Consider the following 27,902-nt stretch of genomic DNA (forward strand, 5'->3'; position numbering starts at 1 on the left):
TCCCAGCCTTGACTGGTGTCCTCCCGGTTCCTTTAAATAAGTTTTCCTTGTGCCTGGGGTATGGGGAATGGAGTGTGGGGCCCTCAGGGCAAGGACAGGCCTTGCCCTTGGGGGTCACTGAGCCCACCTGGACCTTGGGCTGGGGGGGTCACAGCTGGGATCGACACCCTGGAACCAGGACATTCCCCCCTCAGCTGGATTGAGGCCAGAACCAGAACCAGTGACCTCTTTTTTTTTTTTTTGTTTTCCTTTCTCTGTTTCTCTCTCTCTTCCCTTTTCCTCTACATCTTTATCTAAAACCCACTCCCAACTGCTTTATCCAGAACCCACTGTTCCTATAGCAGGTCACGTATACCAATTTCCACGCCAAGTGTGTAGCTTACTGACACAACTTTGATTACTCGCGGCCCCTCTGACTTCCGAGCTTTTACCAACCTTGGGTGTTCCCTCACCCTGAACGCCAGGTCACCACATTTTTAGCGCCTCTCTTCCCTCACTTCACTTCCCGCCTCAGGAGCGCCGGGAGCAGGCGGCGGTGCCTGAGGGGGTGGGGGGGGTGGGGGGGGGGCGCGAAGGCGGGAAACTGAGGGGAAGGGGGGGGGGGGGGCACCCCACGTGCGCCTCACGTGCCGCCCCCCCAATCCCCCCCCCGGCGCGCGCCTCCCGCCCCGCCCCCGCCGAGCCTCCTCCTCGGTCAATGGGCGGTGCCTCCTCTCGCCCCACCCCCTGCGCCGTGACGTGCGCGAGCCCCGGGAAGAGGCGGCGGCGCGCGCGGCGGGCGGGAGCGGGGAAGAGCGGAGCGGCGGCGCGCGGAGGAGGCAGCGGCTCGGCCGCCCCTGAGGTGACGCTCCGCAGGCTGCCGGCCGCGGCACCGGCACCGGCCACGGGAACGTGTCCGCGCCGTCCCGCCCCGCCCCCGGGGAAAACGGCTGCTGCAGCCGCTCGGGGCTGGGGCTCGGCGGTGGCGCGGGGGTGTGCGGGGAGGTAGCGGGGCAGGGACTGGCTCGGAGCCTCGGCAGCGCTTTGGGCAGCTCCCAGCGATGTCCTCAGGCTTCGGATAAAAAACCTTTTCCTGCTGGGTGTCGTGCGCGTTGCGGATGAGCTGTGGAGTGACCTTAACTTTGGTCTGTGGAGTGACCTTAACTTTGTTTTGGTCCCTGTCTGGTTCGCTCTGCAGGTACCGAGGGTCCGGGTCTGCGAAATGGAGCTATGCCCGAGGGCCAAGAGCTTTCGAAGGAACACTTTAGAGAGCTGAAAGTCTTTGGGATAAGGTTGTTATCTAGTGTGATTAGTACTGGAGGCAGGGGTTTGGAATTAGGTGATCTTGAAGGTCCCTTCCAGCCTAAACCATTCCATGATTCTTAGCTGTCCCTCACCAAGCCTTTTGAGATGCAAAGATGAGCTTCCAGTAAAGTGTTGCTTTCCTCCCGAGGCAACTTTTGATCAATTATCAGTTTGTCCGAAGGGAAGACGGAGAAGCTCAAGGTCTCTGAGCCCTTTGCGAGTACCGTAAATCAGGTTCCAGTCAAATCAGGGAGTCTGTGCTAGGAAATCTGTTAATGGGTTGGTAGCACTACAAACTTCATCTGCAGTTGTGGATGCCCTCAGAGTGGGGTGAAAGGAGTGTTTACTATTGTGAGGGGGGTGGTGAGCATCTTGGAGTTACCTTGGCATTGTGTCATGAATGTTTCGGTTCTAGTAGAGATGGGCGGAAGGGCTGATGCCCGCTTTAGGCTCTGATGTGCTGATAATTGCTTAGGTTCTGTAATGCTGGACCTCTGTTCATACGGGGACTAGGAAAATGTTTGTTTGCATAGATTTCCCCTAGCAGACTTCATGTTTTGGTGTGAAAAAGGCTGTGCTGTCACAACTTAGCCTATCTGAATTATTAACTCTTTAAATTAATTGTTTTAAAATTCGTGCCACACCTGACTTTTCCTTCCCCCCACCCCAAGACTGGTTATTTTAAACTCCTTTCTGATAAGCTTTCAGTTAAATACTGTAACCGCTCTGCACCCGTGAGGAAGAAATGCCTTCCTAAGCTCTTCAAGAAGTGTCCTGAGACAAGAATTAAACTTTTGGTCCTCTGGTTGAGCTGGAAAACTCACCCAATTATTGATTTGTTGTTTGGTGGTGGCTGGTGTTTCTCCCCTGTATGCTGTGTGGCCTGAAAGGAGAACAGGAGACTCTCCTACTAGAGGGACAAACACAGGAAGTTGAGTTCTGAAAAGCTCTGGTCATACTTTTGTTTCCTTTTTGCAGATGTGCCAGCCTCCTTATTCTGAGGTAATCCATCCTTAATTTGTTTTTTCACCAGTTCCTGAGTTCTCCTGGCCTGTTTGTAACAGCTCATATGTGCTGGTGCATGTATGCTGTTCACTAGCAGCTAAACACATCTGCTGCAGAGTTTGTGCCAAGATGAAAAAATATATCAAGCTTGAAAATGTGGTTACATACATGCCTGTGAGGTTTTCTGGAAAAAATCTGCAAATAGTCCCTGGTTGCAGCTACACTGCCAAGAGGTTCTTGAGATGAATTTATGGGGAGTGTTCTGGGATAGCACTTTGTGACCAAATTAGAGTCTCCTTGTCCACTTCTCGTTAGCTGAGAATTTTGTTTTCATCCTGCATGTGGCGCTTCAGGTGTTCCCTACTGGCAGCTCTGTCCCCAGCAATGACCTTTGTCATTGGAACTGGTGTAGTTCAAACCTGATTCTCTTCCTGTTTCTCCTCGGTTTGCAACACAACCATTGTCTGGCAAAGCAGAACAGAAGGATCCGTTGAGGAAGCTGCTCCTGCAGCAAGAGCTGAGAACTTGACAAGGAAGGGGCTTGGCTCAGCTCAAATATTGCTGGTGATTCCACAAAGTAAACTTTCCACAGCTCACCGAAGACAAGTCTTGATGTCCACGTGGCTGTCAGAAAGAATTGCAAGGGCTTTTTGTCATTTTAAAGATTTTGCAGGTGCTTAAGTTATTTTAAGTAGTTTTAAAATCTGTAGGGAAAAGAGGGTGTTGTAAGGAGATGTTTTGGTTGTAGGAACAAATTTGGTAGGGGAACTTACTTGGTTACTTTGTTCCTGTTCTGCTTGTAGTAAGGGAAAGGAAGTGTGGTCAACAGTAAATGACTAATTCAAGTGTGTGCTGAATTTCCTCTATCCTGGCTCTGAATTCATGATGACAGGAAGAAAGTCCAACTTTATGTAAATATATTATTGAACAATAAATGAGATTTTTTTCATTATTTCTCTCCTTTTCTGATCTATCTAGGTAACCATGGCAGGTGATGATTGTGTAAGGAAGCGCCAGGCTGGCTCCACTGCAACCTCCAAGACCCCTGAGAATGAAGAAACACAGAGGAGACCTGAGAGTGAGAGGTCCTTCCAAAACTCAAGCAATGGTGAGACTCAGTGGCTCAGCACTGGTTGCATCTCTGGCATGTGATTTCCTTTAAGGTGCCCTTTTTACTTATGACCCTGCCCCTTTGCTCCTTCATTTCTGTTTTTCTGTCTCTGGGAGGGCTGAAGGTGGAGCTCCCTGTGTCCCAGCTGCACCTCTTCAGCAGGTGTGGGTTGTTTGGGGTGCTGTCCTGCAGAGCTTTCCCTCAGGAGCTGTGCACTGCAGTGCTTGCAGGGATCTAAAACAGTGATTAACTGTCACAGGAGGAAGAGATTAATTAGTGCTGTAAATGGTGCAAATGCCTCCTGGCAGCACTTTTGAGTAATCCTGTTAAATGCTGTTTTTGGGACTTCATCTCACTTCCTTTACACCCTTAAAGTATGTGACTTCTCAAGATGGAAGAAAATGGTCTTTAGCACGCCAGGCTAAGGTGCTGTGTCCACCTGACAGACAGGTGGAGGTAGGGTGCACAGAGAATGATGCTCTGGGATTTTTTTATGTCAGGACAGCTCCCTTTTATTCAGACTAAATCTTGGCTACCAGAAAACTGAACAATGCACAGTTGTGTCTGTCCATTTGTTTTGTGGTCAGCTTAGAAGTTATGTGGCTTAAAGTTGGCTTTGTGGAAGGATCAGTGTTGCCATGCCCTGTCCCTTGGGCTGCAGGGACAGTTGTGTGACACTGAGTGGCTTTCCCTGTGACCCTCTGTAATTTCTGGTTTATACTGTACCACATTCCATCCCATGATAAGGAGGTTAGAGATGAAACTGCAGCTTGTTTCCTTTCTCTTTATGAGATAGATTAAGCAAAGAGCTAAAGTAGGTTATCACAATGTGCCATGTGAGTGCAAGATCCAAAATCCTGGTGCCAGTGACTCAAGGAGATAATTCTCACTGATATGCTTCTGGATCTCATCACAATTTCAATAATGCTTCTTTCAACTGAAATGGGAGTTGGAGCATGTTTAAGTTTAGGACAGGTCAGATTTCTTATGGAAAATAAAATGCATTGGAAAAAAAGCCATCCTACAAACTGCTTGGAGAACTGGGTTTTAAAGATTTTGGTGGCACATAATTTTAATTGAATCAAATGGGACTGTATTAGAAAACTGCAGGGAGTTGGTGGCTTCTGGAATCCAGTGATGCTGGGCTTGGGAGTAAAGTTCTACCACTTTAATCTTTTCATGTATGAGAACTCCTTAATTGTTATAAATGAAGGGTAAGTAATAAATAGAGCAGTGATAATTAGGACTTGATGGGTGGGTGTGCCTGTCTTTACAGGGTTCATTTTAACACCTCTGCGATGTGACAAAACCTCACTGCAGGTGGGATACTGTGAGTGTGGAGCAAACAAACATCTTGGGGTAGATCTCTTGGAAGTGTCCATGAGCCTGGTGGGTTGGCTTGGAACAGTGCAGTGTGGTTTAAATCCCACACAAACTGCAGTGAAGGACAGCAGGGAGGAATCCTGGTTAGTCAAGGCTTGAGTGCAGCTTACCTGCCAAGGTTGCTGCCAGTTGGGCAGAGGTGTCACAAAGTGTTTCTTAGCCCAGTGTTGGTGACAACAGGAATAACACAGGGAGGTAGGAGGAATGAATTTGATGCCTTGAAGCATGGGAGAAAGATGGATCCCTCTGCTCCAGAATTCCTCTGTACAGAAATTCACAGCTCTGTGACCCAAAGGTTGAGGATTTATGAAGGTGAAGTGTTCCTGAGTTGCAGACGGTGGCCTCTTCAGGTACTCCAGGGTGCCTGTGTAACTAGGTAGAACTTTGATGACTGAGGTGGGAGAATTTCTCAGAAGAAGCAGGCATAGATGTTTTTTCTCTTTCTTTTGTCCTGGCCATTCTCTCCTGAATAGCTGTTTCTAAGGCATTAGTGCACAAAGGCAGTGTGAGGCTAATGGTCTGCTGTCTGGCAACAGCTTTTTTGTATTGTAACAACTTAATGCTGGGTGTTGTGAGGATTTTTAGACAAAATCCATGTTTGTTGCAGTCAAGGGATTCTAGCCAAGCCAAGAATGTACAGAAGTAAATATTGTAGCATATTTGTGGCAGTTATTGCCATAGAAAAACTAAACCTTTAACGTGATTACCCACCCTTGATCCTCTCTGATTATAGCAAGCACAGTCTGCTTCCTACAGTAGGAGTGGAGTTGTCAAGGGCCAGCTGACTTGTTTCCAGAAGTGTGTGAACTTTCTTGGGCCCTTAATCCTTTCTTTATTAAAACTCAAATCCATTGGCTGATCTGAAATTGCTTAAAGGAGTAATTTTAATACATGTATTTGCTTTAGAGCAACAGTAGGTCTGACTCTTCCTTTTGTACAGTTGGGGTTATTTTTTTTTCTTGGTTCTGCAGGGCTTCTGAAGGCTGTCTCATTGTTTGGGTTCTAAGATTCAAATAGTTTTTACTCAGGTACAGCCAGTTTTATGAAAGTGTGGAAATACTCATAATTTGGGGATTGCCAGAAGATTTCTTCTGTGCCTTGATTTGTTTCTATTTTGTAATTATTCAGCCTGCAATTTTACTTTGACAGAGTAGCTGAACTTCAGTCTTCTACATCATTTCTCTTCCTTGAATTAGCTCCAGAGTTGTAATTAAACAACTAATTTGGTCCTGGCTTAGAGTCAGCAGATGATCTAGGTGGCAATAATCCCCTGTCAAAAGCCAGGCTTCCTTAATAAGATTAGTCTTATATGTTTTCTGCAGAAGATACATAAAGAAATAGAAAACTGCTCTGCCTAATGGGATATTGGTATCAGACTGTACCAGTCACCTGGAATGAGCATAACAGAAACTGCATGGATAGATCTTAAAAGGCTAGAGAGGACATGGATCATAAGTGTGCACATGAGCCTCTAAAATGCTCAGATAGTGTGTTCAGAGCAGTAAAAAGGTGGGTTTGGAGTCTGTTCTTGTTTGCCCAGATATCAGGCAAGGACTGGAAGTGTCTCTGGAGGCTGATCTGCAAACAAACTATGTGGCATATCTGTTTGGTGTGAGTAAGCCTGACTGGTAGTGCTGATCTTAGGAAGGGGCTGTTATCTTCCAGTGAGGTTACTATCGATCATCCCTGGTGCAAAAGTTCATGGTGATGCACAAATTGTGTGCCTACAGAGGGATGGAGGAGGAGGGAGCTCTCCAAGGGGGAGCAATTTGGAAAGATTTAGCCTTTGCTGTATGACTCACAGCAATGAGTGTTCAGTGTTTCAACAGGCTGCTTGTGGAGTAAGCTGCTTGAATTGAGTATCTGGGATGTGTTTCTGAGAGATAGAGCATAAAGCTGTTTTGTCTAGGTGGATTCTGGTAATTCTAGGGGCTGTCATGTTTTGGAACCTGTGGTTGGGTGAAGGCTCAGCAGCTTCTTGTGAAGAGCCTGTGGACATGGTAGTGTAATATAGAGAATGCTGGTTTTCCTTCCTGCTAGTGAAGAGGCTGTTTGGTTTCCCTGTCCCTGCAGAACTGAATTTTTAAGCTAAATGCTTGCCCAGCAGTGCAGTGACCTATGGCCTGTGAATTCTTTAAACAGATCATCTGAGTCTAGTCATAACTTGCCTCTAATTGCTGAGTGGCCACATAAATTACCATAAGTAAGAATAAGGGCTCATTAGCTCAAATTATTAATGTGTGTTGTATTGTAGCATTATGGAACTCCTCCCCTCTTTACAGCAGCCCTGCACTAGATTGGCTTTAATACTGCTTTGCTTCTGATAACATCTTCAGTGTTTTTGGAGAGGGAGCCTTTAAATCCAGGTGACTGACAGAAATGAAATCCTTCTGCCTCTGTTGCTTTAACCTCTTGAATGGGAAGTTGTCTTATCAAGAAATGACAAAGCTGGTTTTTTTTGGATCCCAAGCTGCAGCCCCAACATCATGTGAGTGATTCTCTGCTCTACCCATTTCAAATGTCACTTATCTGTAAAATGTGCCAGAGTGGGTTGAAAAAGGGACAACAAGATCCTTTAGAAGAGGTACTTTGTCAATCTTGTGAAATTTTAGTTGCTCAACTTCTCAACAATTAAGAAGCTTTCTCAATCTTCAGGTGATTTTTTTATTGGCTTGGTTTTCAAAGAGAAACAAAGCTTACAATTAAATTGTTCCATGATTTTTTCTTCTGACTTTTGAACCTGCTTGGAATTCGGTCTGTACAGGGGAGTCACATTCTAAAAGGATCAAGCTCAAGACCAGTGGGCCTCTAAAGATCTTGTTAATGTCCTTGCTGATGGGAAGGGAACCCAAGACCATTAAATAAAAAAACTTCTCCCTGTGAACAAAGCTCTTCGACAGCAAGCCCTGCTTAAGCCTCCTCTGAAATTGGCCACTATTTCATACCTGTCCTCAAGACAACTTTCTCATGACTTAAAATATATTCTCTGTCTTCTTAAGGCATATCTCAACTTCTTTTAAATGCAAAGATGTGCTTCTTTGTGTAGTGCAGCCTTGAGTCCATTTTTCTATAATTCTGTTGCAATCCCAAAGTGATACAGAGAGATCCAGGCTTCATTTGCAGGGTCAAAGGAAAGTGAAGATTTGGACTTCTCAGCAGTGCACATTTCCCTTTAGACTCAAAATCATGTGATGAATCTCTTCTCCAGTGTCCTGACAGAACATAAGTGGTGTCTTGTGCAAGGGAAGTTGAGTGATTAAAGATGATGTGCTTTTTCTCTGGTATCTGCCTTGTGACACAGCTGGGTTTATGGGGTGATGCAATACAGCAGAATGGGTTGGTTTGGGGTGAGTTTTCTTCTATGGAAGATTTTGTGTTGAGAAAGACAATCTCACAGGTGAGTTTACTCTGTCATATGAGTTGCTTTGACTGAAGCCATGGAGATCTTGATTTTAAAACCTATTAAAAGATGCTGTGTTTCTAATCTTTTCTGTGCATGCATACTAGTATGAGGCCAACTAAAGTGACAGGAGACACTTTAAATTCCAATTTTGCAATTACAGCATCAGCAGGTCAGAGATTGTCCTCATTTCTTGTACCACCATTGGATATTTGGTATATGTAAAGCTATACCCAGTTTTAACGCCTTGTAGTCTAAAAGGGTGTTTTATTTCCAAAGTGAGCCATGCCTGAGTAGTTTTTAATGTGAGTTTTTAATGACTGAGGCTTTAAAGGCAAGATCTGACAGGAAATATATGGTCAAAGAACTGGTTATTTTATTTTTAGCTTATCTTTAAAAGGCAATTCCTTAAGTCCCCTGTGTCCTGTTCTCTTTTGCTGTTGTTGGGTGGCTTCAAGCAAACTTGATGTCATCTTGAAGATTGGCAGCTGGGTAAGGGACACAAATTCTTAGTTTTTTTGAAGGGAAAGGTTAGTTCTTTGAGCTCAGCAGCTCTGTCCTGCTTTCTAGCAGGTCAGCACAAGGTGGTTCTTCCCATAGTAGTAATAGAAGGAGTGGGCCAGGAATACAATTGTGGAGTGGCACAGTGAGGGAGTAGAGCCCCTGAGGACATCTGAAGGGGATACAGTTCTACTGCTTGTGGAACAATTAAATTTTTTTTATTATGTTGTGGGAGAAACCTATTTGAGACCAGCAAAGTGCATGAGGTGAGTGGTCAAAGGTATCTTACATTCTTCTCAAATTGTTTTCCAAACTGCTGTTGTTCTGCAAATGTAACAGCGAAATGAGTTTAAATGCTGAGGTGTGTGGTTGTTTTTTATTTTTGTCTTGGAGGTGAGATGCTTAGCAACCAGGAGTTCTATTTTTGGAAAAATGGATCTTGGATGCAGCCAAAATCAATGGTGTTAAGCAGTTTCTTTGTTTGTTATTACATCAGAAGTCTGCTAAGTGATAGGCAGTTGTTGTTGGTCTGTCCTTAAATCTGCAGCTTGTGTAGCAGATAGGAAAAAACCAAAGTTCCTGCAGACAGAAAAAAATCAAAATTCCTGGTTGATCAGTGGGAAGGGGGATTAATGCTAACAACTGATCATAGCTGCACTGAAGATAAAGTTTCTTGTGTTATTGTACTCTCTTCCACTACTGGAATTAGAGTCACCTCTCAAGCAGGCCTACCTAAAATACTTAAAACCAGTTGCTCAAACAGGCTGACTGAGGCTCCTGAGTAGCACAGAGGCACTTCTTACTCTGAAAATGAAACTGCTTGGTGTGCTCTTACAAGGAGGCCACGTTATGCACTGTGGTAGCGCTCTCAGTCTGTTTTCTTGTCTCACAGCAGCACAACTTTGGCTCCTCTACAGCAAATCTGTTAGCTCAGGCTTCTCTGGAATCTTATTAGGGAATCACTTCAGTACCTTCTTTTTCTAAAAGTGGTAATGTTGTCTTAGAAACCAAAGATGCAAGTTGTAATGCTGGCTGTGTGTTGGTGTTTAAGGTGGTGCTGCAGCTATCAATGCCAAAGGATAAGAACAAGGCAAGGTTTGCTGCTATCTTTTCACTCTGACTGGTATTTTAGGGGGATGGATGCTGCTGCTTCAATCTTGATTTTCCTTCGTGTGCAAGACTCTCTGTTTTAAGTAACTTTATCTTCTGTGTTGTTGTTATTGAAGTGAAACACCAGCTGGTGCTTGTCCTAAAACACAACTAGTCTGGAATGTCTGACCTGTGGGTGTTGTTCCTCTTGATGTCACAGAGGCATCTCAGAAGTGTAGTTTTTAATGTGAAAGAAAGGTGGCATTTGAGGCTTTACCTGTTGGCCAATGGTGTTAGTAATGGCAAAAGTCAGATTATATTGATGGCATGTTAAACCTGACTGTTTACTTAAACAGTCAAACTTATTGAGGAATACAGTCACACTGATATCTAGCACTTCTCCTGAGGAATAAAAGGAGTGGGAATAGCCAGGTTTGAACACAGGATAACTGTCCAACTTGCCATTCAGCCTGTCTCAGAGCTGATCATGGTGTTTTACTAATAGCTGTGGCTGACTGCCTTGTCTGTTGGCAATGTAGAGACCTCAGACAAACTAAGCTTATGTCTGCCTAAGATAAAAAACCCTGATAAAAAATCAGCACACTTGGAAATGACCTTCTAAGGGTCACTCTGATTGCTGCTTCAAGGCTGAATATGTTTAGGGACCTTGGAAACATTTGCAGAGTTGCTGATGAAAAATAAAATCCGGCATGTTCTCAGCTGTTGACTGCCTTACAGTGCTGTGATCCTGAAATACATGGTCATAGTTTTTGAACTTCCTGCAGCTTTGATTTGAGTTTAGTGGGACCCTATTAGAAGTCAGAAATGCTATTGAAAAATTGGTCTCTGAACTACTGTATGCTGTGCTTTTTGTGTTTTCAGACATGCAACAAAAAATACTGACTATTTACTTTCCTTCCTTAGGCTGGGTTGATGTGGACCACGTGATAACGAGGAAAATGCAGCTCATAGCAGAAGCTGAGGTAAACACAATACTTGCTTGTGGTGGGGAGCAGGACAATTGACCCTGGAAGTCTTTTGGAGAGTCACTAACCTGGAACACAAATAGCCCTATTCAGTCCTAGATTGAGTGCAGTGACTTTTCCCCAGCCCTCTTTCTCTGTCCCACTTAGCACAAGAGGGGTAATCTTATGTAATGGGGTTCTGTCTTACTTGACCCCAATAGGTTGAAGTCCAAAGATAAGAATGAACTTTGAAACCTGTAAATAAAATGGAAAATGCCTTACCACTGACTTTTGACAGTGTGATGATTAGCCAGCCTGCTTGCATATTGAGCCTTTAAAATGCTCTGTGTCCTGCTATCAATTGAATAAAGGGCAGTATGGAGCATGCACCCCTCAGCTTCTGCTGCCCTGGCTGTGGAGATGACCTTCCTGAGCTTTGGTCTCATTCTTTTTGTCAGTGAACAATATCCTCACAGAAAATAGCACTGGGTGTTTCTGGCACCATCTGCATCTGTGTGGGCTGCCTTTGTCTTAGGTTATATTAAGGTGATTTATGCCCAAATTAAATGAAATTGGCTGATGATGAACTGCACCCTCCTTGTTAACCATTGTTTTGTGGCACCCGTGTTCTTCAGGGCAAATTGCCCTGCACTCTTGCATAATTTTATTGCAGAAAATTCTGTGGTAAATCTGAAGTAATCTAATTGTGCCAGCTTGATATGAATAGTAGGGAGTGGATACTTAGAAGACAGAGAAAAATACCTTGCACCTTTCAGATATTTTCCTGTTTCACTCTTTTTTTTTTTTTTTTTTCCTTTTTCTCCCTACCTTTTTAGGTGGTGTGTCATTTATAACAGATATACCTAAGGTGTATTTAAATAGTCTTCTGCAAAAGGTGTGCTGCTTTTTTGCTGAAACTCTTAAATTCAGTCCTTTAGAGGGGTAGTCAGCTCAGAAATTTATTTTGGTTGTTGTCTTATCCTGTTTATCCTTCCTGAGAACAGAAGATCAAGCCTGGTAACTTCTCTGCAGACAGAACAGTCGTTGCTAATCACTGTGTTGGCAGTGGGTGTTTGCAGGAGAAGGCTTTCCCTGTAAAACAAGTAGCTTTGGAAGTTCCAGAGAGCACTAGCTGTTTGCAAGGGGACAACTTGACCTTGATTTCTTTCTTCAGGAGTGTCTCTTGTTCCTTTTTATTTTTTTTCTGGTTACCAGCTTTGAGGCACAATTCATAGGAAAAGTTTTCTTATCCTCAGAGAGAATCCTAAAAAACCAGTGGTGTTTTAATTGCTGAAGTTTCTCCCAAAACACAGGGAGTTCTGATTTTAAGCTTTGAGTTATGCAGCTTGCAGATTTATTTCAGGTGCCTCAAGGCTGAGGGGAAAAAAACCCACCCTACTGCAAAATACCTGAGAATTCCTGGAGTGCTGGGCCCTTTATTGTGGGAACCACTGAACAGAGGCTTGGATTGCAGTTTACCTTTTCTGTGATGGGTATCTAAATTCTAGGCAGATGCTTGACTTGTGAAAAGCCTGGTCAAGGTGTAAAAGGGATTTGTAGGAGCTGGGTGTTACTCATGTATAGGAGGTGTTCAAGCATCTGAGGTCTAAAAGTCCAGTCCTTTATGAAGGGAGCTGAGAATGGTGTGTTCTGTCACTAGGTCAGGGTTGTCAGGTGTCAGTGACAAAAATTACAAAATCTGTTAGAATGAGTAAAGTTCTGGGGAATTGTTGCACTTTATAAGTAAAGGGTTACTACCCTCAACTTTCTGACTTGCCATCAACTTTTTTACTATTGGCTAGCTTCTGCTTTTGATGGCATAGCATTCTTTGAAGGGTTTTTGGTTTGTAATTACAGTTAGTTACAATTACTGTAGAGTCTGTACTCTGGTTTGTATTTGATTTAATCTATTAAGAACTCATGCCCTGCTCTCCCAATCCAAACATGCATGTGCTGGTATCAGCCCTGGAGAGCTGTGTTAGGAGGAGGCAATCTCAGCAGAGTCCCAGCCAAAGGGAAGAGGTATTTTAAGGAAATATCATCTCACTTGAGGAGAGATTAGGCTAAAAATGGGGAGACAGTATTAAAAAAAAAAAAAAATATATATATATTTTGGTGGGAATGAATAGTGCTTTGTTTAGCATGGAAACTTGAGCCCTCCAACAGAAGTGGGAATTTCTGTATGACTTTTTTGTAGGGATGTGTGCATGTATGCTGTAAAATTAGGTACCAGAGAGCACCAGTGTCTTCTGTTACAGGTTATATTCACAAGTACTCAATATTTGTTGTTTGTATTTTTTCTCCTGTTTTGAAAGGAACAAGTTCATGTCTCTTGCAGAGACAATCCTCTGCCTCCCAGGAAAGCAATATCTAAAAGAAGCCAGATCTTAAGAATTTTGTTAAGCACTTAAGGGAAAGCTTATTTAGTCTATTCTGGAAGCTGCCAAATAGGAGAAAAATGTTTTTTAAAGTTAAATATTAATCTGCTCCTTCTCCTACTGCAGCTTTTGTTTCAAGAGATCTCTCTGGATCCGACCGCTATAAAATGAGAGGAATGTAGAATTCTGATCCACTGTGACTTCAGGGTCTTCTGTTTGTATGTGGTCTTACTTCAGATTGTCTTGTATTTTCTGACAAAGAGTTAAACTAACTTGGCTGTTGTCACATTAAATAGGAGCATTTTGTAAGAATACTTCTGTTCATGTATTTTGTAGGCTCATGGAATAGTTGGAAAGGACCTTAAAGATCATCCTGTTCCACCCCCTGCCATGGGCAGGGACATCTTACACTACCCCAGATTGCTCCAAGCCCCATCCAGCCTGGCCTTGGACACTTCCAGGGATCCAGGGACAGTTACAGCTTCTCTGGGCACCTATGCCAGGCCTCCCCACCCTCACAGGGAAGATATTTTTCCTAACATCCGATTTAAACTTACCCTCTGCCAGTTTGAAGCCATCACCCCTTGTCCTGTCACTTCAGTTCCTCATGAAGAGTCCCTTTCCAACTTCCCTGTAGGTTCCCTTCAGGCCCTGGCAGGTGCTGTGAGGTCTCCACACAACCCTCTCTCCTCCACAAAGCTCCTTGAAAACAGGTGTTTTTTTTCCTTTTCCACCTTCAAGATGAGACAGTAGATAGGAGCTGGGAATTCTGATCTGGGATATCATGTAGGAAGACTTGCACCTTGAATCTGGAGGCAAACTGGAAAAATCCGAGGCAAAGGATGGTCAGACAAGTATGGCTAGTAAACACTTGCATTAAGAAACCAAAATATAATGTGCAATTGGATTTTAAATAATTTCTTGAAACTTGCCTTTTGCCTGTGCTCAAGGTGCTGGCTGGCTGGCAGTGTTCAGGAGCTCAGGGGTTGGCTCTCACCTCTGCCTCCTCACTTAGCTCCATCACATTTAGTGTTTGAGGACTAAACATTAAGGAACTAAATTCTCAGAACTCTGATAAGTCTTCTAAAAGGCCAGAGCAATTCTGTGTTGAATCTGATGGAGAAGATAAATGTTATTCAAGGTCGTCTGGCCTGAGGTGTGTGAACTGACCAGGCTAAGCCCCAGTTATCCCAGTAGGTACGTGGTGCAGAAATGTTTTCTTGATGCATTGCTCTGTCCTGCTCCAGGATAAAAAGGAATATAAATATTTCATGAAAATGTATCCAGCAAGTTAAACAGTTTGCTGCTGTGTTTTTGCTCTGTCAGCAACTGAAGCCAGCTTTCATGAAGGAGGTGGACAGTCACTTCACAGAGTTTGTGAACAGCTTGGTGGCAAAATCGGCACTCCTGGATTCCTCATCTCCAGCCTCCCTTTTCCCAGCCTCCTGTGCAGAGAAGGAACTGCACAAAGCCAAGTAAGTTCCTGTTAAGCTGTTGCTATAACAAGGTTATGTTTCCTGGAAGCTTCATTTCCTTTTTTGTCTTAAATGTCAAACAAATATTCTTTGCTTGCAGGAATTCGAGGGCCCCTCCAGAACACGGGAAAATCTTTACTGCCAGGAGGTCCCTCTTGGAGTGAGTAACTTAACTTTATCAAAGTAATTTCATCAAATTCACTGAAAATACCCTTGATAGCAAACTAATGAGCCTTTTCTTTGAGGTACTTTCCCTGCCACCACTCACAGTCTTATGTTCAAATCCATGGGGATTAATCTGTTCAAGCTTCTCTCTTCCTAAAATATCTGTACTACATCTTGCAAATATAAATCTTAATTACAACCATCTCAGTACCACTGGGATCATGGCTAATTATCCTTTGTCTGAGGATAAGCTGAGGAAGTGTCTGTGTCTGTGGCACCCCAGTTGTGCCTTAACTCTGGTGTCTCCCTTAGTGAGCTGTTTGAAGTGAGTCACATCAGGACAATCTACCACATGTTCATCGCTCTTCTCATCGTCTTCATCCTCAGTACACTTCTAGTAGACTTCATTGATGAAGGAAGGTAAGAATGCCTTGGAAAGACAGGGATCTGGGCTGGGAATAGCTCTTCCAGAGTGCCAGATGCACATGAAACTGCAGAATGGTGTAGAAAGAATGGGGAATCCTTCTTAGGGTGTTGCTGGAAGTGTGGTTTTCAAGTTGGCATACTTAGAATATGTGCTGGAATTCCTGTTGAGAGGGTATGACCATTCCAAATTGGAAATTTGGATATTAGGAAAACACTGGTAACTGATGTGTTACATGAGAATTGTGGCCACACAGTTCAGCCTAACGTGCTTAGTTCATCACGAGGCTGGCAAAACGGAATGTGGAATGCTTTGGTTGAGTATCTTTAATGAGACAGCAGCTTTCAACTGCTTGTGTTGCTTGAAGAAGGACTCTGCTTAGAAAAACTTTAAATACTTCAGCAGTCCTTCCTCTGTTTAAAAATGACAGTTCTGGAACATTGTACTTGTACTCAAATAAAAATAGAACTTTGTTTTTCCTGGGGAAAAATTTCAAGGATGTTGGCAGAGCCTCTGCTAAGATAGTGCTTTGCAGGTAGCCAGTTGTGAATAAGATTGTGAAAGACTGCTTTCCTCACTTGTTGCTTAAATAGCATTTTGGCAAGCTGTATCTCATGTACACAAGTAGGATTACATGTTTATCTTGCAGATTATCTGCTCTTCAGTGTAAAAAACCAGAGCTATATCTTGATTATAATCATTGTCCCTTTAGTCTGGGTGTAAGAACAGGCTTGTGTGCTATTGAATGTTGTTTAGCTGATCTTAACTTACCCATTCTCCCCCACTGTCCATGCACTAGCATTTACCTTAAAATCATCTAGGGCTAGATGCCCTGATTCCTTTAAAAATATCTATGGTTTTAGCTAGATCTGATAGTTTGGATCCAGTTTGCAATTGGGCCTCCACCTGAAAAGGAATAACTTTTGCTGTGTGTTCTGTACTGTCATCTTCTTTGGTCTTAGTTTAGAAGAGCTTATTGTAAAAGTAAGCTCTGATGAGTGTGAGAGGCAGTAAAGTTGATCAACCTTTTGTTTATGTCCTTATGTTTTAAGCTTGATTAATGGACTAAAGCACCTGGTGCACACCAGTTGGTCTTATTTGGACTGACCTTCTAATGACCCTGAGCCTTTTGGATAACCTCTAAACCAAATCTGTGTGGAATGCCCACAGAAAAGGATTAAACTAGCTTTGAGTGCTGGATGTTAAAATACCCCATGCCTGTAGAGGCAGGGAAAAAGCCTCTTTAGGCTTAAACCCCTGGGAAGAGCTGAGTTTCAGTGCAGTAGTGATAATGTCCTGGGAGTGTTCCCCGAAAGCTCTCGTGGACCCTCGTCCAGCAGTGGATTGTTAGTCACGTGCTTGTTCTTGGGAGGGATGAGCTTGAGCCTACTCTAAAAGCACATGCTGATCTTAGAGATGTGCTTAAGCCTTGTAGGATTTGAAGGTAAGCTGTGCCTGCCAGCACTGATGGCATCAGTCCTTCTCTTAGTTTCTGGGATACTTGAGGTGGCCACTTGAAGCTGCCACAGACAGCCCTGAGCTGAAATTGGCACAGTCCTGTCTATCCAGACTGTCAGATACTTATGATCTGTTTTGTGGAGTAGAAGTATTTCTAATCAAAAAATGGACACTCAAAAATTGCCTCTTTCCTTGTGCCTTCTAGGCTGGTCCTTGGATTTGATCTCCTGGTCTTTGTTTTTGGAAAGTTCCCAGTTGTCTTCTGTACTTGGCTGTGCATGTTCAGTGCCACAGTAGTTGTTCCATACAACCTTTTTGTGTGGTGGGCCCAAGGCTATTCCAGTTCCTCCCATCGTGCAATCCACTCTTTCTTCTATGGGATGCTGTTCACACTCTTCCAAATAGCTGGGCTTGGGTTTGGACCAACCTATGTTGCTGTATCCTATGCCCTGCCTCCAGCTTCCCGCTTCATTGTAATCCTGGAACAGGTAAGTCCCTACTCTGCATCCTCTGGATCCTAGGATCCATTGAATTGCATTTTATTTTCAAAGTAGAAAGGGTCCTTTTTCCTAAAGGAGTCAAATGTTGGTTTTAGTCATTAAATTAAGCTAAGGCAGTGGATGCAGCGTTTCTGAGACTTGAGGACAGTTACATGCAACAAATCTAAAAAGAAAGAGTAGAGAATAAACTCCATTTTGACCTGGAAACCACTTGTGGGTTTTTGCCCAGTATTTAAGATTTTACTGTGGGTTTTACTGAAATTCCATTTGTTTCTGGTTGTCTTGTGGATGTTAAGTGCTTAAAACCAATTTTAAGAATGTGTTGTGCCATAGTCCACAAGGAAGCTGTAATGTTCCTCTTTAAAAAACAAAGCCCAAAAAATCAAGTACATGGTCAAGAAGTGGTTCCTGTTGGCATTTCTGTTCTCAAGAAACAAATGTCTTGGCTGTGTAATCAGGACTTGTTTGGCAGTGGAATTTTTTTTGTGGAGGGGAACAGAGAAGTGCAAGAATGGTGGTCTGGTCAGTCCATCAGGTTAAAACAAGGATGGTCAGGGATGAGTTTTAAGAATTAACTTTGGACTGGCCCTACTTTTGGTTCTTCAGTGTTAAAACAAAATTAAAAGAAAAACCTGCTTGACAGCTGTGAACTGTTTATGTGGGGCACCACCTTATACCCAGGTAGTGATAATTGCTGTTCAACACATGTAACTTCAAGGACACACCTAGACTCTGAAACATCCTGGCCTGCTGAAATGGAGAGGGGTTTCCCTTCAGTTTTAAGTTAATGTTAGCTGATTAGTGAGTTGCTGGTGTTACTCAGAGTCCTTGTGTATGTGGTGGTCCTGCAAGTGTAGATGAGATGTGTTTTGACTCTCCTGAGCCATAGTTGCTGCTGCATGTTTCCCCTTGCAGAGTTTGGAATTCATGACAGTTAAACATGGGCTACTTGTGGGCAGGGGAGGCCCTTTCCTTGTGAAAAGGCTAAATGGGAAAGAAACCAAGATGCTGAAGGTGTTGCTGCAAAATGCTTGATTCACTGGAAGGTTGTGAAAATGAGAGCACTGAGCTGCTCTTCTCGTGGCCTTTCAGGTTCGTCTTGTTATGAAGGCTCATTCCTTCATCCGGGAGAACGTACCCAGAGTCCTGTCCTCAGTGAAGGACAAATCTGGTGAGTAACTTGCCCTACTTCATTTCACATACCCAGCTCTAGCTTTCCTTCCATTGCTTTGAGCTGCTCTCATGAGCTGGAGAGGTGGGATTTGAATTGGTGACTTTGGATGGGGAGGTTGAAGGTTTTACATTGTAATTTCAGCCTGAACCTTTCCATTTGTTTTCAGTTGTATTAGACAGCAGGCTGGACTGTTGTTCAGGTCGAAATCCTCTCTGGAGCTTAAATCTTTGTTCTCCAGGATTCCCTATTTCTGCTTTTAGGAGTAAAAGTTGTCTAGATGTTGCCTGCAGACCTCCAGCTCAGTGCTCTAGTTGAAATGACAGCAGTCATAGAACAAAAGGCCTTTTAAGCAAGGCATGCTGGAGCTGACTGGACTGAACCCAGTGTTGATAGGAAAGGAAATGTGATGCCAAGGCGTTAGCAGATACTTGGTTACTTGCTAACTGTCCTTCATGCACACCATCTGAAAGGTCGAGTTTGTTTTATTCTCTGCAAATCCCATACCTTTAGTTCCAGACTGAGGTTTCTGAGGTGAGAAGGGTTCTGTTTTTTGAAAGGGTACTGGGGGAAACTGAACTGTCACTAAAAAGATTTCTCTTGTTTTTTATTTCCCCCTCTTCCCAGGCACAGTACATATTCCCAGAATTTCTCAGTACCTGTACTTCCTCTTTGCTCCCACCCTCATCTACAGAGACAACTATCCCAGGTAATGTGATCAACAACAGAACACTAAAGCAGTCTGAAAACTGAAGCCAACATTAAGCACCCCTGGGTGTGATCAATTTATGAGTTAGAGCTTTCAGAAAGATGTGGTTAAGCTGGCAAGGGCAGGACTTGCTTGTGGAGTTCTGCTTTTATTTCTTTGAGAAACTCACTTGAAGTTAACAACTTGCTACAGATCATGTAGTGATAGACAGTTCCTGCAGTAGGAACCTGTGTGTTTTATGTGGTGCTAATAAGCAGCCCTGTCTCTGAGTTTGAGGCTGAAGCCTTTATGAGTGGGAACTCCCAGATTCTTCTGTACATTGCTGGGTGGCACTTTGGCTGTGTGAAGTCAGCAGTCCTTCACACAACTAGATCCCCACCTCCTAGGGAACTTTACAGTGCTGCCCTCCAGATTCCTTCCCATTTATGGAATTGCTGGATTTCTGCTGTAGTTGAAAGTGGGGAACCAGCAATTTGGGCAGACATCCCTTGCAGATTAAGAATTCTGCAATTCAGAAGCCGTTTTTTTTCAGAGAATATGTCAGTAAAATTGTAAAATCCTTCAAGTAATTGAAGGGAGAGGTTTGCTGCTTTGAGGTCCTATTTAGCTGTGATATCCTGTTCTTTTTCCTAGGAATCCCACAATAAGATGGGGCTATGTAGCTACAAAGTTTGCACAGGTGAGTGGTGCAGCTTTCTGCAGAATACACTCTTGGAGATTATCTAAAATGTGTTGCTCAACAGCTCTCTCTGGTATTAAATCACTCTATTTGGCATGGCCTTAGCAATAAAGAATACTTCACAGTGACTAACAAATTGATCTTGCTGCACTGATGGTTGTACCAAAGAAAGAAAAAACATTAAAATCTTTGCTTAAACAAGCCTCCAGATAAAAAAAACCTCTGTGTGTGTGTATAGAGCAACACCCATGCCCTCTTTCTTCACCCTGATTGTAGTGCAGTGGCACAGCTTCTTCTCTGCAGTTATTCAAAGCAATTTTGAAATAATGAGGCCTGGAGTCCAAATCCCCAGTGCTTGAGTTCAGGATTGATTGGTTCTTCACATTTGTGGCCCTGAGCTCCAGTAGCTTCTTGTGGATGTGTTTCCAAGTAATGGATTTGTGTGACTGAAACCTTTGCTGTCACACAATGCATTTATGGTTTAAAAAGCAAAACAATTAAGGAAAAAAAGGCAGCATGAACAGGCCTTTGGCTGCTTGCTGTTGGACAAAGAGGATGACAGAGCACACACCTGCCTTACATCTGAGTATTTCAACAGTGATTGGCATTTTGACCTCAATGTCCAAACATCAGTTCATGAGCCAGAGAAAGCCTGAGGTGCTTGGGCCTGTAAATGTCAACTTTTGAATCAAATAAAAATAAGCTTTAATATTAGATTTAACTACAGTAAGTATTTTTCAATTATTTCTGCCCTTATCTTGGATGCAGATCCAAGGGTATTTTCCCCACTTGGGCAGTGGCATGGATTTTTTTTTTTGTGTCAAAATGTGTGAGTTGATAGGACTGGGAAAAACTGACAGCTGCTGTAGTAGAAAAGAGAAGTTGATTTTGGTGCTGGCTGTTCAGTGTGCTCCAGGGATTGCTGTAGCTTTCTTTCTGCTTGGATCCTTAGGGAGGTTTATTGGCAGCAATGTAAAATAAATTATTTTGGCTTGTGTTGGCAGCTGCTGTTCTCTCCCAGAGCTGGCAGGTGGTGATGTGTTAATTGTGTGTTCCTGTTATGAAGTCAGGTTTTGGGGTATTTTTGTTCCAGGTGCTTGGCTCACTTTTCTATGCCTACTACATCTTTGTGAGACTCTGCATTCCTCAGTTTCGCAACAGTAGTCAGGAAACCTTCAACCTTCGAGGGCTGGTCCTCTGTATCTTCAACTCCATCCTGCCAGGTAAGGCCCAGAGCCATGAGTGATTTTCATATTTGTGGAAGGGAGAAGTGCTTCATTTGAGATGCATTCATGACAGGCAGAGATCAACAAATGAGATCTTGGGGGCAGCATTAAGGGGTAAAACTTCAAAATCAGCAATACAAAATAAAAGCTTCATTTGAATTTAACTGTCTTCAAATCAAGCTGCAGGCTCTGGGGTAGCATTGCTGTTGCCCTCTGGGGCAAGCAGGGCCTGGTGTGGTGAGAAACTGAAATATTGTTGTGCTACCTGTACAAAAGAGTAGAGCCCATCTGTGTCAGTGCCTTTAAGAACAGGTTTTGGCTGTGGTAGGTGCTGTTGTTTGTGGCTGAGAGAAAACACTGCAGAACTGGTGTGGCTGTCCCTTGTTTCCAGGTGTCCTGATTCTCTTCCTGGTGTTCTTTGCGTTCCTTCACTGTTGGCTCAACGCGTTTGCTGAGATGCTGCGCTTTGCAGACAGGATGTTCTACAAGGTGAGAAGCAGGAGCTGTAGTTCATAAAGCTTCTGAAAGTCATTGTCATCATGGAAAAAAAAATAAAAAAGAGGAAATTGAAGGTTGTTTTACCAAACAAAGCACCCATGGGGTTTTGCTTGTTTTATGCTGTTAAGGCTTAAATTTGTTGCTGTGCTGTAGAGCAGATTTGGTTTCTGTTGGCAGTCTGAGTTGCTTTAAGGTGAAACACCCTGTGCACAAACAGAAGCAGCCACCAGACCTACCCAATAGCTCCATTAGCCCTCTTTTTGTTCTTTTATCAAGTCACCCACTGCAGTTTGGGATAAAACCAGACCTTCATACTCCAAGTAGAATGTTGGAAATGTGATGGAAAGCTTGGTCAAATTGTTATGTTAGCTTGGTATTATTTTGTTTAATATTTTTCAGTTTGATATGCTAGAAAAGCTGTTTAGAATGTTTTATAATTAATTAGATTTATAGTCTTTCCATTGTGCTTTCAGGACTGGTGGAATTCCACATCCTATGCAAACTACTACAGAACCTGGAATGTGGTGGTACATGACTGGCTCTATTATTATGCCTACAGGGACTTCCTTTGGGTGAGTAACAAACAGATTTATTCTTTTGTTAATTAAACATTCAACTACTGGGCAAAATGGTACATTTGTCAAGATGCAGCATCCCTGCCTGTTTAGAAGCATAAAAGTGTTTTATGTCAGCTGTTGTGGGGAGGCTCTGTGCTTTTAGAGAGATCCATTGCTCATTTCCAAGTCCTTAATGTGTGGAAAACGTGGGGCTGAGATGTAGGAATGCAGAGACTGCCTCAGCAGTCAGAACTCACTTTGCACTGTTTCCATGAGCTGTGGTAGGTATTTAATGAGTGAGCTCAGCACAAATACTAATGCAGAAATGTACCTGAAGAGAAACACCTAAAGCCCAAGGTGCTCTGCCAGGCACTTAGCATTTCACAAATGCCTCTTGGCTGGAGGAGAACTTTATTAGCTCAGGGAAGAAAATTCACTGTGTTGCAAGAACCAAACAAAAACCACAGCAGAGTTGCTCCTAATACTTGGCATTCTTGTCTTTCCCAGTTTTTTGGGAAGAAGTTCAGAGCAGCAGCCATGCTATCTGTCTTCACCGTGTCAGCTGCTGTGCACGAGTATGTCCTCAGCATCTGCTTTGGCTTCTTCTATCCAGTTCTCTTCTGCCTGTTTTCATGCTTTGGAGGTAAGCTCCAAGGAAGAGAGTGTGGGAGTGGCTGTGGGGTTTGTGGCTTTTTTTAGAGAAGCATGCTCTGTGCTTTTGATAATGATGCCAGCTGTTCCCTCAGCACTAACACACAGTATTGTTGCCCAAGGGTTGCAGTTGTGAGTCCAAGCTTTGTGAGAGGATTTTTGCAGCTCAGGAGATACACACTTAAATAGACACAGAGGATGTGGAAGCTTGGGGCTTAGATGATCAAGGTCTTGGTGGCAAGGAAGAGAGATCTGTGTTATACACTGCTGTTCCTGTGACACTGCACAGAGTTCAACAGCACTGCTTCCTCTTTGCCAAGCTGTAGTTGAATTGCTGTGTGTCAGCAGCTTGTCAGTCTTCCTCTATTCACAGTCTAAAGAATCTATTAGTTTACTACTGCAGTGAGGAAGAGTGTGGGAAATGGATTTATGATGGCATGAATTATAATGTCTGTATTGTCTCACCCTTCTCATGAGACTTAAAGTAGAATAAAAGTTTTTAAACACCTCTGTTGCCCCATATATGGGGCAGAAAAGTGTATAATCTAATAGAAGAGCCCATTTAGAAGTCAGAGCTCTTAGATTTCTTTTTGTGTTTTGAGTTAGAGGGCTCTAATAAACTCTAGGCCACCCCTGCCATGCCTTGGTGACCAATGTAACACAAATAATTTTGCTTCCCCAGAGGCACACAGCTTGTTGCAAGTTTGCTGGAAGGAAATATGAGAATCAGCTCAGAGTATTTGCTCTATTGCCAAGCATAATCAGATTTTCATGCAGTAGCCTTGTTGCTCCAGAGGTGAAGTGAAAGGAGGGGAAGATCCCAGTAAAATTCTTGAATCTTAAGTTTATTTCTGAATAATGCTTCTCATTCCTCCCCTTTTCAGTGGTCTTCAACTTCACCCTGAATGACCGTCGGAAAGGGCCCTTCTGGAATGTGATCATGTGGACTTCCCTCTTCCTGGGCCAAGGTGTCATCATCTGCCTCTACAGCCAGGAGTGGTACGCCCGCCAGTACTGCCCCACGGAAAACGTGAGTGCCTGCTTATTCCCCTGGCATAACCAGCTGTGGGAGGGGCTGTCCTGTCTTGCTGTGCAGGAAGAGTGGAAGTTAAAGGGCATATGAGCCTTTCTGGCAGTGTGCTACATCCATTCCTTAGGAGTTATTCAGCCTAGAGGCTGCCTAAAGGCAGTGTGTTCAGTAATGCTCCTTCTGTGCTTGGTAGGATTTCACTGCTTGAAACTGAGGGTGGTGTTACCCCATTTCTGAGGATATGTTAGACCTCATTTAGGCTGTGGCAATGAAACTGCAGCACTTGGCCAGTGAAGTCAGGAGAAATTTTGTAGAAGGCCCACAAAAACTGTGCCAGTTGTGCCTCTCCCAGGCTAGAGTGGGTGGTGGTGAGAAGTGGTTACCTGTAGATAGTTTGGGGTTTAGGTGGTGCTTTCTCTAACTCATGTTCTTGGTACCAGATTCTGTTCTAGACAAAACTTCATGCTGTCCCAGGTGATTTCAGTTTTAACCAAAGGTATCCTTTGGCAGCCTCTATTTTAAGTTTGATTCTCCTCAATTAAGAGCTTGCCATCATGAATTACTTGGCTTCTTGATACAACAGGCTATTAGGCACAGTGTTTGCCTGATGTAACAGAACTTGTAGCTGTACTTACACTTTCAGGCACCTGCTTAGTGAAGGCAAGAACAGGGTTGTAGGGTGCAGAAATGTGGTTTGATCTTTCCTGTTAGAGAAGTTTGATTTCAGCAGCTTGTACCACAGCTTGTGCTGTTGGCTTGTGATTAATTTACTCCCTCTCCATGTTTTGCAGCCCACATTCCTGGACTATTTAAAGCCACGTTCATGGTCCTGTCACGTGAAGATGTGAAAATTGGTGCTGTGGCTATGACATCACAGAAAAACAGAGGTGTCCTCCAAGTATTTGGACCAATGATCTAACTTACTACAGACTTTTTCTAAGGGAAGTTGGGCCTCCTCATTATTGGGGAGAAACTGTAATTTTTTTAAACATTGCTGGAGCAAACCAGTTGACCTGGATTGCAACAGACTTCAATGGCAGCATCTATAACATGCTGTCCCACTTTGAGCCATCTCCATGCCAGTAAAACTTTGAGCTGAAGGTGGAGTCTACTGGAATCCTACTCATCCAGGGATCCCCCCAAGTTGCTGCTTTTCTGGACAAGAGGCAAGCTAGTCAGATTTGCTGGTAGCTCATTGTTGGTATCCGTCCATCTTTCTTAGCCATCATTTGCAATTTTTTTTTTCTCCTTTTTGGTAATGGGATGTCTAAACTTCTGTTTTTCATGATTCTGCCTGCCATTGTGACATGGATAAGTGGCAGAGCAACAGGGTGTTTGCCTCCTTGCTCTGAAGATGGCCAGAGTTTTCTTGGCTGGCTTCAAACTGCATCCTGTGTATGCCAACAGATATAAAATGGGTAGAGGAAGAGGGATTGTCACCATGTTGAGTCAGGTTCAGAAGCAGGGCATGGTGTGTGCAGTCTTTATATGACTTTTTACACCAAAAATTTGTTTCTCTGTATTCATTTAGTTCCCAATTGCCTTACAGCATTTTTGTTCTCTGAAGGCCCTTGTGACTTGAGGAGTACTTTTTCTTCTTGCTGTTCCTTTCTCCTGTTCTAGGTAATCAGTTCTTTTAACATGATTAACTTGTAAAAGAGCTTTTGCTTTAATTTGGCAGGTGCTTTAAGGTACACAGGTTCTTAAGGGTTTCTTTACTAAGAAAAACTTGAAATAATATGACCAAACTGTAAGAAAATGGGATCAACTTTACAGGTACAGAGCATGATCTTGTTTGAAATGGCCACGTGCAGTTCAGTGTGCCAGCACACCTTGCCCATGTGTATTGGAGAAGTTTCTAATGCTGCTGGGGAAAGAGGATTGGACCAGAGCTGCTTTGTCACCTGCCTGTGTCTGCCCTGACATCAGAGGGGGCTTCAGGTGGAGATCAGCCTCCTGGGTACTGCCCCCTTGGTGAAGAGGCAGGACATCCTCCCACCCACACCAATAAAGGCAGGGGCCCTGTGTGAATTTGGTGTTTCCATAGCAATGAATCAGTCAGAGTTCCTGCAGCTCCCTTGTTCTGTCAGGTGCTAAACAGAACAGGGAACTTGCAGAATGTCTGGGTACAGATCCCTCCAGTTTTACTGGAACTGTAGCTCCCATTATTGGAGACAGGGTCACCTGATGGACATGCCTTAATTGTGGTGAAAGGGGCCACCTGATAGAGATACCAGAACTTTGGTGACAAATATGTTAGAATTACTCAAATGTTATCAGAAACTGCCAATGGAGAACAGCATATCCTTACTGCCTACAGCCCTGGGTATTTCATACCAGCAGTATTGGGACCATTGGTGGACTTGTCTCCCAAGCCACTTCAGACTCTCCTTTGGGCTTCTGCTTTCACTAACCTCAGTCAGAAGTAATTTCATCAAAGCTAGGGAATACTTCAGCTCCTCCAAGTCTTCAGTAAGACGGAATCATGCTCTTGAGAAAGGACATTTTACCAGGTCAAATTTGCCAAATAGTGTTTCTGTGTGAGGTTCTCCTCTGACAACACTTCTGCTAAAAATTGTTTGATGAAACTGTTGAAGTAATTTCAGAGGAACTATATGCTCAAATTTGGCAGTATTCATATATAAAATCCTGAGAATTAAATGGATTACTTTATCATTTAGATTGAGTAATCTGAAATGTTTCACCATACCTTTTGTGGGAGGAGAGAATAGAAGTTCTGGAACAACTAAGCTTCCTTATTGAGAAAACTGTCAAAAATACAAAAAAAACCACCTTTTGGCCAAACAGCTTTGTCACCTGTATAGGATGACAAAGTACAGCATGAGATTCAGTCCAATTCTTTTTTTGTTTGGTGCTCAGAACACTTACAGAGGTAACTGCACTCAAAGAGGGTGGGATGGATTAGGGACTTGATTTGCTATCTTGAAACCCATGGCAGGTCTTGATACAGTTTGTGTTTTCTAAAAGAGACCAAAGGATGGCACTTTGTGCCCTGTTTTGGTGTTTCCCTCACACCTGGCACTGTCGTGTGCCCAGAAGGAATATCAGCATTTACTGTGTCAGCATCATCACTGTTTCAAGCCTGAGGGCTTGAGCATCTGGCAAGCTAAAGGCAACCAGAAAGGGATGCTCAGCTGTTGGAACTAGTCTTAGTTTTTGACAAGTTGAGGTTTTCAGCCTTGTAGATCAAGGCATCTGGCAACCGTGCTGTCAGGGCATTAACAATGTGGATTACTTTCAGTTTTGTGGGTTTTTTAATTGCTTTTGAATGTGGACTTATTTTCATTTTTCTCAAGAGTGCTGGAGGGGAAATACTAAGTCTTTTGCACGTTGCTTATTTAATTAAAAGTAAATTACACCACGTTTGTGTTTCTTAGACTGCAAGTGCCAGAGTATTTGACCAGAACAGTGCAATGTTCTGGTCAGTGGTGAGGATGTGAAGGTTCCCAACCTGCCCTTTACAAGCTCTTAATATAACATCATATAATATATACTGTTTTCTGTGGTTCTTTCCAACACAAGAACTGTGCAGCTTGCTTCCATGGTAACTCCCTGAGCTGTGAGGTGGGAAGCCTCCAGCTTTGGAATGGCAGCCAGTACAGCTGCAGCTTCTTGCTCAATAACTTCATGAAAATCTATGTTACTCCATCAAAATGCGTCCTGGGGTTTTCATGCAGAAAACTGTTCCTGGGAAGACCAAAGCTCTGTGGAGTCCTCATGCTTAGTTTGTTCTTTCTGTTGGAGTGTGTGGCTGCCAGCTGTGGGGGTGAAGCAGTCCTGGGTCTGAGCTGTAAGCTCTGTGCTCTCCTGTGCCAACTGTGTGAGTACAATTGGTGCTGTGGTGGGAGCTGGGGGAGTTCCTGCTGGATTTCTTCAATAAGATATTGTATGGATTGCACCTGGCCTACCTGCTGAAGGCAAACTCAACTGGTTGAGCTCCTGCTTCTGAATACAGACATGCCAGAGGGACAGCAGCTTCCAGGAGTTCATGTGCTCTGCAGCATCAGAACCAGCTCCCCACAGACCTCCCAGCCAGCGTCACCTTCTCCTTCCTCCAGGTGCCCCCAGCCATGCTGGCCCGTCCCTGGCTGTGGCAGGGACACCCCAGCATTAGCCCTGGCTGTGGCACCAGCTGTTTCATGATGTAACCTGTACATGTTCTGTCACGTACAAGAGCTGTTTATAATCTACTGTATTACAGCGTTAAAAAATATTTTGCTAT

The 27,902-nt window shown here is 43.6% G+C and overlaps 1 protein-coding gene across 3 annotated transcripts; it reads left to right on the forward strand.

The window, feature by feature from the left end:
- Positions 1-755: 755 nt before the first annotated feature.
- SOAT1 (sterol O-acyltransferase 1) lies at positions 756-27,902 on the forward strand. 3 transcript variants are annotated; one of them, XM_084211526.1, is made up of 16 exons: positions 756-841; positions 3,268-3,397; positions 10,698-10,756; positions 14,443-14,591; positions 14,692-14,751; positions 15,069-15,176; positions 16,844-17,126; positions 18,231-18,309; positions 18,937-19,018; positions 19,652-19,697; positions 20,791-20,920; positions 21,315-21,412; positions 21,895-21,993; positions 22,486-22,621; positions 23,514-23,659; positions 24,451-27,902. In XM_084211526.1, exons 2-16 carry the CDS (start codon positions 3,274-3,276, stop codon positions 24,505-24,507), a joined length of 1,656 nt encoding a protein of 551 aa, XP_084067652.1. In that variant the 5' UTR covers positions 756-841; positions 3,268-3,273; the 3' UTR covers positions 24,508-27,902. The 3 variants fall into 3 exon arrangements, 2 of the variants coding, with proteins under 2 accessions (XP_084067652.1, XP_084067651.1); XM_084211525.1 differs by lacking the exon at positions 756-841 and adding an exon at positions 2,158-2,286; XR_014616387.1 differs by lacking the exons at positions 756-841; positions 22,486-22,621 and adding an exon at positions 2,158-2,286.

The sequence above is a fragment of the Fringilla coelebs genome, assembly GCF_963513975.1.
Source record: "Fringilla coelebs genome assembly, chromosome: 9".
In the NCBI taxonomy this organism is placed as follows: Eukaryota; Metazoa; Chordata; class Aves; order Passeriformes; family Fringillidae; genus Fringilla; species Fringilla coelebs.